Genomic DNA, 17,327 nt, shown 5'->3' with positions numbered 1-17,327 from the left:
CCGTTTATCAACGCGTAAACTGTTTTTTTTTTTTTATTTCAAACCACCGTGTGCAATATCGCGCTGCAATATTTTCTGCGTCTGTTAACGAGCGACATTTATTGCAGTCTACATTAGCATCGAAAATTCGGAGCTTCTACGAAAATCTCAACTTTTCAGGGAAGATGAGTCGACACGTTGCACAACCCTAAAATGTTTGTTTAGTTAAAAACAATATAAGTTCCACGAATCTAAATTACGACAAAGTTTGAGAGCTATATTTAATATAATTAGCAGCCTCCGGATGTTTATGCAAAATAAAAAGTTTGTGCATCAATTGCAAGACACAGGAGCTAAATATAAAATTCTTCATTAATAATTTTAATGTGGTGAAAATAATATATTAATACTCTTAAAGTCTTTTAATATTGTCGCTGTTTTAAATTACACTTGCTCATTTTTGTTATAAATGCATAAAAATCCGGAGTCTAATAATTAATAAACAAAATTGCTTAAAGTAAGTAGCAGTCAAGGAGCTGTCCTTTGAAATAAATTCATATGAAGCACTTAAAACAGTAGGGAGTTGTTGGCTACAAAATTAGAAGTAACTAGAAGTAACTGTGTCTAAAGAAATCATTTCATAAATCTTCGTAAATGCATCTTTACGTTCTGAATAAGTTAGAAGATGTGGCGCTTTTGAGACTGGCTGCCATTTTGAAAATCGTTGACTCCGTCCATTGTTACTTGTAAATACTTACTTTAGTGTAAAGAATTTCTCTAGAAATCCGGCGAAAATGATTGTTGAACAGCCAGTATAGAAATGGATTCCAGAAGCTGTTGGATAGGGCCAGCCACGTGGAGAGAAAGTCGAGGAATGGCGGTGGTTTGCTTCCGGTACACGCTGCAACAACTTCCTGAATCGTCCACGGTGTGACCATAACAATGAATCCTAAGCTCATCGCCGCCATTGTCCTTGAGGCAGAAGTTGACAGTCTCCTTTCGTGATCTACAAGCTGAAATGTGTACACGATGCGTGTCCTTGTTTAATGTTACTAAATTGACCGTAACCCATCGTCCCATGAATGAACAGTATATAACTTTACTGCTTTATTTATCACAATAAATTATTTTATTTCCTTAATTATTTTATTTCCTTATTTATTTATTTTATTAAATTATTTTATTTATTTAATCGTCAATTAACCCCTCGCCGCAACATTTTCTTTACGGTTACAGTGATTAAAAGAAAATTTATATTTTTTGTATGGCTGTATTTATTTTAATGCTTAAATATTGTTCATATTTGTTAGACTTTGTTTAAAATCTTCGTTCGTTTGACTCGTAAAAATACGGCGAGGGGTCAAAGAAATATTCCCCTCATTTTACTTTTCATAAAATCAAGCTTTAGGAAAATTTGGATTCACATAGAAATCTGCTATCTAGTAATAAGTAGACTGCGGATTTTTTTGAAATCGTTTCATCTTTTTTCTTGATTTTTTTACGATCATTCATTGAAAGACATAGGAGCCAAATAAAAGTTTCTTAAAAATAATACACTGGTGTCCTTAAATCTTTTTACTATGACCACTGCTTTAAATTGTGCGTTCCGATTTTTGTCATAAAGTCCGCAGTCTAATAATAAGATAAATAATGAAATACTTGGGTGTTTGATATTCTGCCGTTTATTTGCACGATAGTAACAGAACTATATTGTAGCAACTGTAGTAACCATTTTGTAGTCGAATAGTAATTTGATTAGAAACGCAGTATTCAATTTCTTGCACCCGAGTCTGCAATCTAATAAACCTCGCCTAATAGCCACTCTTCAAGATTCATACCTCGTCATCGCGTCTCCGGTTACAAAGTCCAGCCAATTAATGCAGCTTGATTAAATTAATTTAAAAGGAGATTCATCCCCCCCGACTTCGCAAAGTTGCTTTCCAGAACTTATTTCCTAGTAGCTGCATTGGTTAATGGCTCGGAACATCACGGTTCATTAGCATTGAATATAGTGATTGAATTAATGATATCACGCTAGTCTTCCCTGGCTCCTTTTCACCCCCCGGTTGATTATATTACTTTCGTAAAGTACAACTTCTTGCCAAATAAATTTCAATGAATGAAAAACTTCGGCTGGAAATTGCATGGAAGACGCGCTGCTGAATTGCAACAACTTGCGAATATACATATATAGTGGTGTCAGAACTGTGCCAAAATCGTATACAGAATGTCTCGTTTGACCGTGACCTCCCAAGTATCTTTATCAATTCAAAAAATTCATTCAAATTCTGACGCATCGGTTTTATTTTCGAACCTATTGATGTGTGATCAGTAGACCGTGGTTCGTTATGCATTTATAGCAAAATTGAGTAGATGAAACTCGAAATTGTTGGAAAATTTTTTAAAATTCAAGAGGAGAAGAATATATGATCTTTCCTCTATTCAAATCATTAAGGGAAGGAATAACCAGAGTTGGAGAAAAATGTTATTCAAATAAAAATTTCGAATAAAGTGGGTTTTTTGCAAGTGAGTTTTAAACCCACTTTATTCGAAGTTTTTATTTGAATAAAATTTTTGCTCAACTCTGGAAATAACGTTTAATTTAGTTTCTATAATGTTTCTATAATATTTCGTGCAACCGATGCAGAAAATTTCTGTTTTGCATAAAGATCCGCAGTCCAGTGATCAGCATCGATATTCTTATTGGAATTAATGCAGCTAGTTTGTGGTTTGAACTGGCTACTAGAAAATTAGAAGATGTATGGTTTGAACTGTCTACTAGAAGATTAGAAGATTAATTTCAAGAAAAAGATCTTGTACCGCCGATTATCTGCTCGACTGCAGGAACATTGATATTTGCATGGATTTTCAGCCCTGATCTCGCGCAGTTATCGAGGTTGTTACTGTAATACGCAATTACTGCCGCTCCTCGATCGACTATCGGCTGCCTGGGATTAATACGTATACATATAGTATTACGAGTTGATGCGGATACATTATCTCCCTTAATAACCTATAATACAATAACAAAATTCACAAATTGACTTGCTTCGATAGGAAATCACTAAATATTATTCTTTACTGTTTTATTTCATTTACAAAATTAAACAGACGTTTATCTATACGAGATTGAAACTATAATCTTCGTAGAAATTGTCCATTTGATGGAAAATCAAGATTCTGGTTCCTGTAAAATATTTTTTAATGGGATCATGAAATTATTAAGTTCTCGTACTCCAGTAATTGTTCAGCGATTGTTGAGGTTAACCTGTTTTTTAAGAAGTCTCGAAATGCTAATGAACATGGCTCCACAGAAACCAAAATGAGCGACAGCGCGAGCGGATTAACGAAGAAAATGCTCGTCCCGTTGGCGCGAGGTAGAATTTCCAAAATTACTAGGGCAAAAGCTTGTCAAATTAGTAGACAAAATGCATTAGAACACAGTAATCACCAGAGGTTTATTTCCGAGTAGCAAGCACCACGCGCGATCCCCTAATAAGTCCATCCAGTTGAAAATTAGGCGACACATACAGAGGTGTTTAACAGTTCGGTACATGCACGGCAAGTTGCCTTTCACATTTACAAGATAAGACGCGAAGGTGATCCACCTTTTAGAGGAGCTTAACATAGTCCCGAAAGTCACGAAGCGCTAAGCTCATCAACCCTAAAGCTTTGTATCTGCGACGGCAGCGAAGGGATTACGGATCAGCTTACTTGGACGAATCCCTTCCTTTCAGTTTCGTCCTAAAATTATACATATACTTCCCTCTCCGCTCTGGCCTCAATTTTTCTTTCCTATGCCCGCGTTCCGACCATTTATTCAAACCTTAAGCTCCGCCCTAATAAAACTCGTCCTCCATTAGGCTAGTTCTCAATGAAACCTTCAGCGACTAACATGTACGAACGCGTTTATTAACCCTTTGGACCCGGAGCAATTTTAATCCCGAAATCAAGACGTATCTTTTTAGAAGATCTTTATTCTATGTAATCTTTTTTCACACGATGCACATGAAAATGAACCTGTTTTCCTCATACGACATCTGAATTTTTAGCAATTTATACATAGAACACAGAAAAATTTAATAACTTCAAAACCGTTCCTTCAACCTAGAAGATCTTTATTGTATGTAATCTTTTCTCACACTATGTACATGAAATTGAACCTGTTTTATCATACGACATCTGAATGTTTAGAAATTTATACATAGAATACAGAAAAATCTAATAATTTCGAAACTGTTCTTTCAACTTAGAAGATCTTTATTCTATGTAATCTTTTTTCACACGATGCACATGGAATTGAACCTGTTTTCTCATACGACATCTGAATTTTTAGCAATTTATACATAGAATACAGAAAAATTTAATAATTTCAAAACTGTTCTTTCAACCTAAAAGATCTTTATTGTATGTAATCTTTTTTCACACGATGCACATGGAATTAAACCTGTTTTCTCATACGACATCTGAATTTTTAGCAATTTATACATAGAATACAGAAAAATTTAATAATTTCAAAACTGTTCTTTCAACCTAAAAGATCTTTATTGTATGTAATCTTTTTTCACACGATGCACATGGAATTGAACCTGTTTTCTCATACGACATCTGAATTTTTAGCAATTTATACATAGAATACAGAAAAATTTAATAATTTCAAAACTGTTCTTTCAACCTAAAAGATCTTTATTGTATGTAATCTTTTTTCACACGATGCACATGGAATTGAACCTGTTTTCTCATACGACATCTGAATTTTTAGCAATTTATACATAGAATACAGAAAAATTTAATAATTTCAAAACTGTTCTTTCAACCTAAAAGATCTTTATTGTATGTAATCTTTTTTCACACGATGCACATGGAATTAAACCTGTTTTCTCATACGACATCTGAATTTTCAGCAATTTATAGAATACGGAAGAATTGAACAAGTTCAAAACTGTTTCAAATGGTTAACACATCCGACTGTCAAATTAGGAAACCCTCAGAAAGCAAACTTAACATATTAAGAAGTTGCAAGAAACAATTTTTAGTATTTCTAGAATTTTATTCAAATTCTTATTCGCATCATGTGGTAAACTAACTGTTTGAACTTCTAAAAAAAGATACAAGCGTACAATCCAATATTCACCAAATTCTCGCCTTTTTAACGGTGTCCAAATATTAATGTCAGTCAGAGTTGGGCAAAAATTTAATCAACGATTGACGAACAAATTTCTACTTCAATCATTAATCGCAATTAACAATTAATCTTCTAGTTTAGTCGTTAATTGCGGTTAACGATTAAATACTTATTAATCGTTAATTCGGAATAACGGTTGAATTTCTACTTTAGTTGTTAATTGCAATTAACGATTACATTCCTTTCAATTGTAATCGTCAATCGGATAATTGATTAACGATTAACACTGCTGAAATTTCAAAATGAAATACCTAAACTAAGTTTAGTTGTATTGTCATTTGGTCTATAATACAAACTCTATTTACGTGCTTTTACGTTTTTTCCGATGATTTCATTTTTTAATCAACGATTGACGATTATTTTTCGATGATTTCTTTTTTTAATCAACGATTGACGATTATTTTTCGATGATTTCTTTTTTTAATCAACGATTGACGATTATTTTTCGATGATTTCTTTTTTTAATTGACGATTAACTTCATCAATCGATTGAATCAGTCGTCGATTTTTGAATGATTACCTTTTTTAACCGTACACATTAATCAATCAATCTTTAATGCCCAACTCTGGTATGTATACATCTTATTGTCGGCAAAGACTAATTAATGTCTAAGCATGATCAGTAGTCAGTGGATGTTTATGCAAAATAGAAATTTGTTACCAGATTTGCAGCAACCTGGGGTGAAATAGAAATTTATTTTCTTTCTAAATATTTTCAATAGTTTGAAAATAATGTAATAATATTTTCTAATTCTTCCAATGAATTTACTCTTTGAAATTACACCTATTCATTTCTCGCATAAAATCCGCTGCCTAATGATCAGACGACAGTGTCACCAATATACGATATGAACGTACGAATAGTCCCGAGACATAATCAAAGGTTTCCGAGCGGAACCTATCGAGTAGCTTCGAATGAAACCGTGAATGCGGCCGGATGAGACTTCATCGGGTGCATCGCGTCTCGATCTTCCCATGAGAATTTTCTCGAGAGTGCAGTGAAAAGAACACGAGTTTCGGTGTGTCCGGGCTCTCGTAGAATGTAAGGAGACTGGAGGTTACTTCCTCGATAGCTCGCTTTCAAACTGTTCTCTTACGTCATACTGAAGCGAAGGAATAGATGACATAGATACATTCGATTCGGCGAGGGACAAATTACTCATGAAAATAACGAGACGACGTCTCAGGTACGGCCAACCGGTGCTGTTGCAACGATCGAGCAATAATGCACCTCGTTCCGAGGCTGTTTACAGGGACTATAATACTATACCTAATACTATAATACAACCCCAATCCTCGCAAATGAGAATCAGCTGGTATGTGGCTAGATCCGGGAGATTGTTTGTCGTGAGCTATCCTCGGCTCCGCATAAACCACGCATCTAAATAAACATTTGTGTTTCGTTTGTGAACAATACAAATTCGCGTTTCACCACAGGGAAATAATTCAGAGTTTGCCAATTGTGATAAACGCTTAACCTATCATGGCCGGTCGAATTAGCCGATATTAAATTTTAAAAATGTACCCATAATTACGAAAGTTTCGAGATATTTAAAGGAAGGGGATATTAACAGTATAAATGAAGTCTATGTAATGTTGAAATAACAAGCACTATCTAACGGTTCGTTTTTCACAATATCGTAAAAATTGCATTGAATGAATTTAGCTTAAAATAATGTGGTGTGAAATAACTGATAAACTAATTTCTTTTTAATTGTCATTTATTGTTAGATCACTTTCATAATTATGTGCATATATGTATAATGATTGCAAGTTGAATTTAGGTTTAAATATAATGATTGAAAGTTGAATTTCAATTTCAATTTAAATATGTATAATGATTGAAAGTTGAATTTCAATTTCGATTTAAATCTGTATAATGATTGAAAGTTGAATTTCAATTTCGATTTAAATATGTATAATGATTGAAAGTTGAATTTGAATTTAGGTTTAAATATAATGATTGAAAGATGAATTTGAATTTCGATTTAAGTATGTATAATGATTGAAAGTTGAGTTTGAATTTCGATTTAAATATGTATAATGATTGCGAATTTAAATTTCGATTTAAATATGTATAATGATGAAAGTTGAATTTGAATTTCGATTTAAATCTGTATAATGATTGAAAGTTGAATTTCGATTTAAATTGGGTTGCGCAGAGTTAAATTTGAATTTCGATTTAAATATAATGATTGAAAGTTGAATTTCGATTAAAATTGGGTTACTGAGAGCCGAATCTGAATTTCGATTGACATTTTCATTGCTTCGTATTTCACCTATTCAGTGTTCCGTTAAACGCATAAAATCCGCGGTCTAATAATCAACGAACAAATAAATGTTAACATATTCAAATGGAAAAATTCGTGGATTATTGCAGCACCGTGTAAATCTCTGCATTGGAATGTTCATCACCGAAGACATGCTTTACGGCAAAGCCGAAATCTTTAGAAGAGGCATCCTTCATGCAGCCCGGGTAATGAATTGCACACATTCAAATTAAAATCCGACGTGCATATAGAGAAAGGTAAAGTTACGACGTCGCTAAAGCATGTTTATGTGACTTCCGATACGACTATGCACGTCCAATAACTGTTGACAAATATACAAATTCCTCTACATCGTCGTTGACTGTTGGATTCATGGATTTCACCGTGCCAAAACGTATAGCGTGATAAAACGAGTCATTGATCTGCTCAATGGCCGCAATTTCGACGGTCAAGCATCCTAAATTTTGCAACTCTTATGTACTCTCGCAAATCGTTACAGCGGCATTTCTCCACCGATCCCATAATAATTAACCATTTATTACTTACATTAAGCTACTCATTATTTTTACAGGCCTTTCATACAGGGTGTGGCCGGACGGGTGGTACAACCGAGCAGGGGGTGATACTATATGTAAAAAAGTCGGAAAAAAGAAATAATATTTTTTTTTGTTTGACGCTTCGTTTTCGAGAAAACCGAGTATGAAAATGCAGCGATTACACGTGTGCTATTGTATAGGAAACGTTTGACGCGTCTGACCATGAACAACCAATTCTACTTTGATCATATACTAAGCACGCGAAGCTGGCGGAACTTTAAGGATGTTCTGGAGGTATATAAAAACGCAACAAAATTTTTGAAAATTTGACAAGATATAATTCTTGTTAAATTAATGCAATTACCAAAGTTTTGGTTCGATTCACTGCACCGTTTAAGAATTATAGCAACTTAAAGTTTGCACATTTTAACACGTCTTCTTATGGAGAATTCATAAAATTCCAGTTCAAACCCTATTTAAAACCTGAAAAAACGCAACTAGAAACTCCAGTTTTTTTTTATATATAGTAAAAATTGTGTAATTAATTATGTTCAGAATTTATTAGGATTCACTAAACAGTTACACAGCAAAAAATTATAAACTGTTACAAAACGTCAATTTATTGTGTCGTCATCTCACTAGCATGGAAACGCGACAACAGTGTAAAAAGAAGTATACAAAAGTATGCAAAATATACTCATGAACGGCTTTCATTGCCAATATATTGATGGATTTCGAATTTCTTGTACTTTTGTCTCCCGTTCTACCTCCAGAACATCCTTAAACTCGATTTTCTCGAAAACAAAGCGTTAAACGAAAAAATGTTATTCCTATTTTTCGACTTATTTCTACATATAGTATCACTTCTACTCGCGAACTGTATATTCATTTAACCGTTAGCACTCGAATGGTGACTCTGAGGTAGCATTATTCAAAATATTGTATACATTATTAAAACTGTCGGTATCTAATCAATTACTAAACATTTACGTACTGTACGAGGTTACATACCAATTTCGTTGAAGATCCACAGTCTATACATTATAAAATACGAATGTCAAGTATAGTTCAGAATCTTCTATTCCTCCGTCGGATCAAGTGGACGCTGCCATTTTCGCGAATACGTCTTACTAACGATGAAGCAGAAAACACCACACTTCTACACAATCACTGGACACTACACAACACACTTTCCGAAATCGTGACAGCGAACGGGAAGAAGTTACTCCGATCTCGATCAAAATAGTACTGCGGTTGCTACCTCGGTTTTTCATGAATGGTTAAGGGGAGGAACTGTTGCGTTTGTTAATTGGGCAGGGGTGTGTCGGAAGAACTTTAGGTTGAGAAGTGGGGAAAGTGTCACATACACATTCCTTTTGTTATTGTTTTCGGTCGACAATAACGAGATTTATAAAGGTAGTCCGCCGCGCCGCGCCGCTTCGATGGGTCCGTCGCACGTGTCGTCTATCTGTTGGGGTTGAAGTTGTCGGAGCGCGGTGGTTGTAAAATAATCGGCCGGTTCGGAACCGATTCGCATGCGTTTTTTGTTTGCCATAACGTCCTTTACAAGTGGCAACCGCAGTACTATTTTGACAGCGGTCGGAGTAACTTCTTCCCGTTCGGTGTCACGATTTTGGAAAGTGTGTTGTGTAGTGTCCAGTGATTGTGTAGAAGTGTGGTTTTTTTGTGCTTCATCGTTAATAAGACGTATTCGCGAAAATGGCAGTGTCCACAAGATCCGACGGAGGAGCAGAAGATTCTGAAACATTTGTAAGTACCTATACTTGACATTCGTATTTTATGATGTAGGATTAATATTCTTATGTGTAACAATGGATACAAGGTATTCTTTCACATTTTGCAACTTTAAATTTATGATTCGACTCCACTCAATCAAATTTTCCAAAAACTTCCACAGCTTATATCTCAATAACTATTTGTTTGCGCCATGTGGCTGCTGTCAAACTTTTTCTTTTCTGAATGAGTGTTCATGTAAAAACAATTCTCACTACAATTTTCTTTGTTATAAACAATTTTGCGGCAAGTTTCTCTCGCAAATGTCCACCGATCCAGAAGTGTAGATTCACTCCTAGAACGGATCACTTTTTATATACCCCGTACAGTAAAACTCTTCAGAAGACCTTGCACAGTATAAATAATATAATGAACACGAAATTAGATTATAAATTGTCGTTGATTACGTCAACGACGACTTACGCGAGTTTAGTCGAAGGTCCACGTAATTTAGCTTCCGATACAGCGAGCTTCCGAAGTTGGAAGCTATCAATACACGCGCGAATTGTCAAGTACGAGCGAAAGTTCGAACACGAAAGGGCAATACTGACACGGCAGCATGCTCATATTTGTTTCGGTATATCTGCGTCCCGAAGACACTGTTCGGAAGAAAGCCGGATGTCCTGTGAAACTGACACGACAGTTTCACACTGATACGAAAACAGGTCGATAGCGGCTCAATAACGCTCGATGCAACTGCCTTTGCAACATTTTGCGAAAACCGACAAAATTATATTGCACCGAGCTAACCGAGAAATACGCTAACCGACAATATCATCGCGCGGCATTATCCGACACGATTGTTTCTCGATTATTCCGAAATTATTGACAACATAGAAAGATATTTTTGAACGAGCCACGTGTTGCGACAACCGGTTCCATTCTTATTGTAATTCCCAATACAAACGGAACGCGATAACAATACAATTTTTGCAATCGTATATTATCGTACACCGACCACTTTGACATCCGCCGTGTAATTTATTGCTATTGTAATTTCCAATATAGAAAAATGGGAAATAACAATTTTTATCGTCGCTTATCGACACCTCCGGAATCCACTGTTAAATTGTATAATTTATTGCAACTGTGATCTCAAACACAGAGAAACGAGAGAAAACAATTTTCGTTTCGTATCGACACCCCGTGAAATTCACTTTGAAATGTATTTTCGAGAGATAGCAGATAAAACAGTAATTTCCGAAACTAAGTTTATCGAGGATAACGTTCCCCGAACAATTACACTGATTTGTAACCGGAGCGGCGGTGTCACGGCTATTCGGCTGGTTGTGCATATATAAACAAAGATTTTATCGATTTCAGAGCACTGATGAGTTTCTACTAGTTTTTATTGGTTTCGTTCGCTTCTGTGTAATCGGAACACGTGGAACGGTTTTATGGAAACATCAAACGCCATCGACCACGTTCAATTGTCGCCTAACCGTTGCGTTATTATGCGATTGATCAAATGCCGAGAGCAGCTTCCATCGCAGGTAAAAGTAATTGACCAATTTATCGTCGAGTTCAATCGTTTATTCGGAAATTATTTGGTGTATTTTTATATCCAGATAGATTTTATTACAAGATAATGATGACAATGTTTGCATATTTGAATAAAAATCTGTCTTTAGTTAGAATTTTGTTTGTTGACTCGAGAAGATGATCATCCGAAGAAGGCAGAGAAAAATATTTGTTGTGCTTTTTAACGAACATTTTGTGTTTTTTATATTGTTAAAGATTTTATTACAAGATACGTTACCGATATCATGCAATTATTCCAATTATTTTTGCATAAAATCGACAATTTTGCACAGACTCGAGAAGATGATCACCCGAAGAAGGCAGAGGAAAATTATTTGTTGTGCTTTTCAACGAACATTTTGTATTTTTTATATCGAGAAAGATTTTATTACAAGATACGTTACCGATATTATGCAATTATTCCAATTATTTTTGCGTATTTGAATAAAAATCTGTTTACCGATAAGGAATCGACGAATCCTTTTTTTTTAGTTAGAATTTTGTTTGTTCGACAAGATGATCATCCGAAGAAGGCAGAGAAGTTGGGAACTTACGCTAGATCGTCAGAGTACTTAGAGAACGAAAGAATCTCACGCGACTCGTAAAATGGGCAAAATTACCCAGCAGAACCATTTCGAGAAAGGGGAAGGCTTGCTTTATGATCCTGGAACGGTATACATTATCTCTTGACATCGATCTTTAGCCGCAACTATGTCGGAAACTTCGTTTGAAACTTTAAACGCGTTTTTCTCGAACCCACCTTTTCCAAAATGATCATACGTAAAAACTTGGAAAGTAATTTTCTGAAACTTATTCATTTCGAACAAGGATCATTCCTGCAGAGATTTATTATAAAAGCTGTACTCGACATTGTAGAATAATCTTTTACTTACACTGCATTTTTCGACTATCTAAGGATAATTTATGCATTGAGTAAAGTTAATTTCTCTCCCAAGCGCTAGAACTTTCTCACAATTCTTCATGCTCCTTTTTAGAAAGAGGTGTATAATCTCCGCGTAAACTATCTAACTTTGAGAAAATCTTTCTTATTTTTTCCGGTGGCTGAGATGGATGCTGCACTAACAAGTATTTCGCTGAAAATAGCTGCTGTCCGACAAAGAATAAGAGCAATTAAGTCGGGAGAGATGTCTAATTATAATATAATATAACTCATTTTAATATAAGCGCGATTTTTAAAAAGTTTTTTTTAATATATTTTATTTATACTTCCGACACAATCAAAATGCAGAAAAGTTTTATTTTGCATAAAGATCCGCAGTCTAGTTAGTATATTCTTTTCAGTCTGCTAAACGTATTAAAGAAGAAAATAAATATTTCACACCGGTTTGTTATAGTTCAGGCAGAGAATTTTTATTTTGCATAAAGATCTGTTAATTCCGATAAAAAAATCGCAAGCAGTGATTGCAGAAAGCAGTGTACATATGTACGTACATTTCGTTAATTGCGTTATTATTTGAATAACCATGAACGTCGAGGAGAATCGAGCGAAGCCAAGGCGAGTCGGTGAAGGAAAAAGGATTACATTCCCGTCTAAATGGACATATGTATGCTGAGCACACACAGAGGGAAGTTTCGCGTGGGTGTATTTAAATCGCTGGTATTATGGCGGCCGAATTACAGCGACGCGACGCGCGACGGTCAGCCCTGGTCAGAAGGATTTTTGAAGGGAGATTACTATTCATCTGGCTGGACGATAACATTTATCCTGGAGAATATTCGCCTAAATGGGGCTGGTCAAAATGTCCGCCTCGTTCCTCGATCCTCTCGGAACTGGGACACGGCGCACAGGAGAGAAAAATGGTTAACGAGAAATTCTGTACTCCGAACGAAGACGACCCTTCCTTTCATCTATCGCCTATCGTATTTCTATTCGCGCGAACCGTTTCGCGATTTATTGCCTCCTTCGTCGCTGTAATTTACATCGTTTACATATATATTTTACACTTGACGGGAGGAAACCGTGTACTGGGGGCGATTCACGGATGTCTAAGAGGTCAGAAGTGTTCTTTTTCGGTGAAGTTGGAAGAAAATGTCAGAGCGGTGGAAGATAAATGCTGCGATGCAGACTGTACGTTCACGGTGATATTTTATTTGTGAACGCAGAGATGCACCTGCAGTTTGAAACTGCTTCCTTTCCAGCGGAAATCTTCCACCTTTTTTTCGATCTCGGCTGAATACTCTTGTTAGCGCTAAAATGCCGTCGAACAATGATTAGTGTAACTCGTGTTGCTTTCTTCACAGGACAAAATTTGTGCCTTTCTGCTATAAATTGTTATGTATTTGGTATGTAATCGAATAGATTTGTATCCGGGGCGGCTGAAGATCGAAGTTTTCGTCCTGTAGGATCAATGGTTCAGGAGTTATGCTCGCTTCAAGTTGAGCAATCTGCAGTGTTTTTGACAGGTAAGAACCGCCGGTCATTGCTGCCCCCTCCCCGACATAATCACCAACCAACTAATTAATTATTCTGCTCGGTAAGCGGCGCGCGACCGTCAGTACAAACCAATATGGCGGCGTCCTTACCTGTCAAAAAACACTACAGATTGCTCAACTTTAAGCAAGCATAACTCCTGAACCATTAATCCTACAGGATCGAAACTTGCAGCGGCCCCGGGTAGAAATTTACCGGATTACATACCAAATACATCATAATTCGTAGGAGAAAGTCTCAAATTTTGAGTCTGGTAAAGTAAAGAGCAGCCCTTCTTTTATTTGTCGAATGTCTACAGTTACCTTAGTGTTATTATATTGATAAAAATAACTAAATCGTCCGAATTAAAATATATTGATATTTCCAATGAATTTAGAAAGATGAAGATGAACGCGGGAATTTTATTTTTTTCAGACGCATCCCTGCGTATTTACAAAGAAAGTATTATCCGAGGTCTGTAGTCTGCATTAAACCATTCTTCTTTCTCCTCTTACATTGTTTTGCAACTTTAACCAACAAAAAGATATAGCCTGCTGTTACAGTTAAGCGAATCACCTTATTTATGCGTATGAAAACGGAGTATGACAATGCACAGGGAAATGGAATAAATTTGCTTGAAAATAGAATTCTGTTTCCTACGGTTCTCTTAGAAAATGTTCGTTTATGTTCCGTATAAATTCACACTCCGGCAACACGCGATAAAGCACCGAATAATATTTTTAGACGGTTCTGCAATGATGATACGAAAAATTTCCTGGAAATAATATTTTATTACCGCTTCACATTTGGGCAAGAATTTATACAAAAATTAATAAAAAGAAATTTTTAAATACCTCGCTTATATTAAAGTACAGTAAAATGGAGAAAATAATTTTTTCCCTGGTTCTTCATAAAATACTGAATGCAGTTAAATGATCAATGATATTTTTCCCGAAAATTTTGAGCAATTAGTTCAAAATTTCTTCTGTTACAAAATTAATTATGCATTCCTAAATTTCAGAATATGCATTCTGAATGAAATAATTTTTCACAGACGCAATTCTAGTAAACCCTGAAGATGATCTGAATAAAGATCGAAACGTTGGAATTACTTTAGTGGTTTGCAAAATTGCTTTGTAAATCAAGTAACAAATGATCGAACCTTTGCGCCGAAAGCATTAGTAATTTATTGCTATAAAATTAGTGTCGGAATAGATGGAAAAATTTATTATAAATTTCAATAAAATCATCTTTTATTTTTACAGTCACTAATGTCATATGATTTTATTTAAAATATTAAATTTTTCTATCAGTTCCTACACTAATTTTATAACAGAAGAAATTGTGAACTAATTGCTTAAAATTTCGAGGAGAAGTATTACTCGGTATTTTCGGTATTTTATGGAGAACCAGGAAAAAGATTATTTTCTCCTTTTCAGTGCATTTAATATAAGCGTGGTTTTGAAAGAGTTCTTTTTATATATTTTATTTTCTACTTTTATTGTCATCGGAAGCAAGTGCGTATACAAAATTTCAGCAAGATTGGACTATGGGAAGAGGTTTAAAATTCGATTACAAGATTTGACGCATACAACAACAACACGGCAAGTTAATATAAGCGTGGTAATAACGGATAAACTTTGAAACTTTTACTTGAATTTAAGCGGTAGCGAAACGATATTCGATAATCGAAAGAATCCGAACAATTGGAGAATTGCTTCTGACCGGTAGCTGTAACAGTTCACCACAGGAACGATTACTTTCTCTTGGTTCTGCGAAATTTCATTAAAGTTCGAGAATTTCTAGAATTTTTGGTAGCATTCCACATATGCATAATAATTCTGAGAATGAGTTCTAATATTCATCAAATTCACAACCCCTTATCGTTGTATAGTAAAGAATTTCTTATCTCATCACGTTTATCAGTCGAACAAACAACAATTCTCGATAATATGTTCGCAATAATCTGCAACGATTCTGAAACTGAAAAGTACGACGACTTGTTGAAACAGATGAAATAAATAACGCGCGAAGCAGTTTTCACAGAAAATGTTAACGGAGAGCATTGTTAACTGAAGGAAATTACTGAAAATACCGGTTGGACAAATGTGACATTTTTCTGGAACCTCTTTTTCCCTCGTATCTCATTTGCATGCACAATTTTTCCGTATGCGCGTTTCCTCGTTTTTGTCGGCGCCTCCGCCGGACCGAGTACCCCGAGTACTACATAGTTGCGAGTAATATACGGTTTTAATCAAAATTTTACAAATTCCGTAATAATGACTCTGCCGTTCTCATTCTTTAGCAAATCTGGCACTTCCTTGTTCATGCGCGGTAGACCCTGTACGGTTAAACTCTCCGCGAAGTCGCAAGTATTGACTCGATTGAAGGCGTTGTCTATTCGGCCGTAAGTGTCCTTCAGTCCTCGTGTTCTCGCATGTGCGATGCCTTCCAGTCTTTCGAGATGCTTGGAATCCTTAAAGCGATTAAATTAAGAGGCTGCCGAAAAGAACCGAGCAAACTTGTCCGGCTCTGGAGGAAACCTCAAAAACGTCAACCGAAATCAAAGCTCCACCTCCCCAAGAATCCACGGAAACTCGGGCATATTTTCCGACACATTCGTTCTCCATGCGAAACGTCTTTCAACTCAGAAGGGATTCAAATCCGAAGGGAGAGAACACAAGTTGAAAATATATTCCTTCCTCTGACAATTTTAACAGGTTGAATGTATCATTTCTAGACTGCGGATTTTATGCATTTATAACAAAAATGGGTATGTACAATTTAACTAAACTAATTCTTCTAGCCTTACAGAGAAATTGAAGTCGTTTGGTCCATTCATATAAAAGTTATTCTGATTTAAAGTGTGTGGAATCAGTTATGCTCCTTACTGTACATAGAAAAAAAAGCGAAGAAAAGGCACATACGGATCGAAGTGAGTAACCTCCTCCTTTTCGAAGTCGGTTGAAGAAGAAAGAAATGTCTATTTGGCTCTTGTGTCTTGCAATCAATGCAAACATTTTTTATTTTGCACAAAGATCCGCAGTCTAATAATTACGTTAATTAACTAAATGCCTTCGCGATTTTGTGTTTCTTCCGTTCGTTATATCATTAATTTATTCTATAATAATATTCATTGAACAATTTTGCCAACATTTTCACCGTTTCTAATGAGTAGGTGCAATTTAAAACAGTACAGACATTAGAAGAATTTAATATTAACAAACAACATAAATGCCTGTATCACTCGAGCTTGTTGCATATTCAGGTAGAAAATGTTTATTTTACGTAAAGATCCGCAGTCTAATAATTACGTTAATTAACTTAATGCCTTCGCGATTTTGTGTTTCTTCCGTTCGTTATATCATGAATTTATTCTGTAATAATATTCATTGAACAATTTTGCCAACATTTCCGCAGTTTCCATCGACCGACTTCTGTTCAAATCTGCAGATTACTAACTGGACAGCGGATTTTATGCGTTACTAACATAAATGAGTAGGTGTAATTTAAAACAGTACAAACATTTCAAGAATTTAAAATTAACAAAGAACATAAATGTCTATATCACTCCAGTTCGTTGTAATTCAGGTAGAAAATGTTTATTCTGC

The 17,327-nt window shown here is 35.4% G+C and overlaps 1 protein-coding gene across 4 annotated transcripts in view; it reads right to left on the bottom strand.

The window, feature by feature from the left end:
- Window positions 1-17,327, bottom strand: part of LOC143208594 (trace amine-associated receptor 8c) — a 76,650-nt gene that overhangs the window by 15,650 nt on the left and 43,673 nt on the right. For all 4 annotated transcript variants that reach the window (XM_076423086.1, XM_076423087.1, XM_076423084.1 and 1 more), the window contains exon 7: window positions 738-992. In XM_076423086.1, the coding sequence (XP_076279201.1) occupies window positions 738-992 (255 nt within the window). The remainder of the gene's footprint in view (window positions 1-737; window positions 993-17,327) is intronic.

The sequence above is a fragment of the Lasioglossum baleicum genome, chromosome 5, assembly GCF_051020765.1.
Source record: "Lasioglossum baleicum chromosome 5, iyLasBale1, whole genome shotgun sequence".
NCBI classification, from domain to species: Eukaryota; Metazoa; Arthropoda; class Insecta; order Hymenoptera; family Halictidae; genus Lasioglossum; species Lasioglossum baleicum.
The sequence above is the reverse complement of the archived record's forward strand: the minus strand, read 5'-3'. Positions and strand labels throughout refer to the sequence as shown.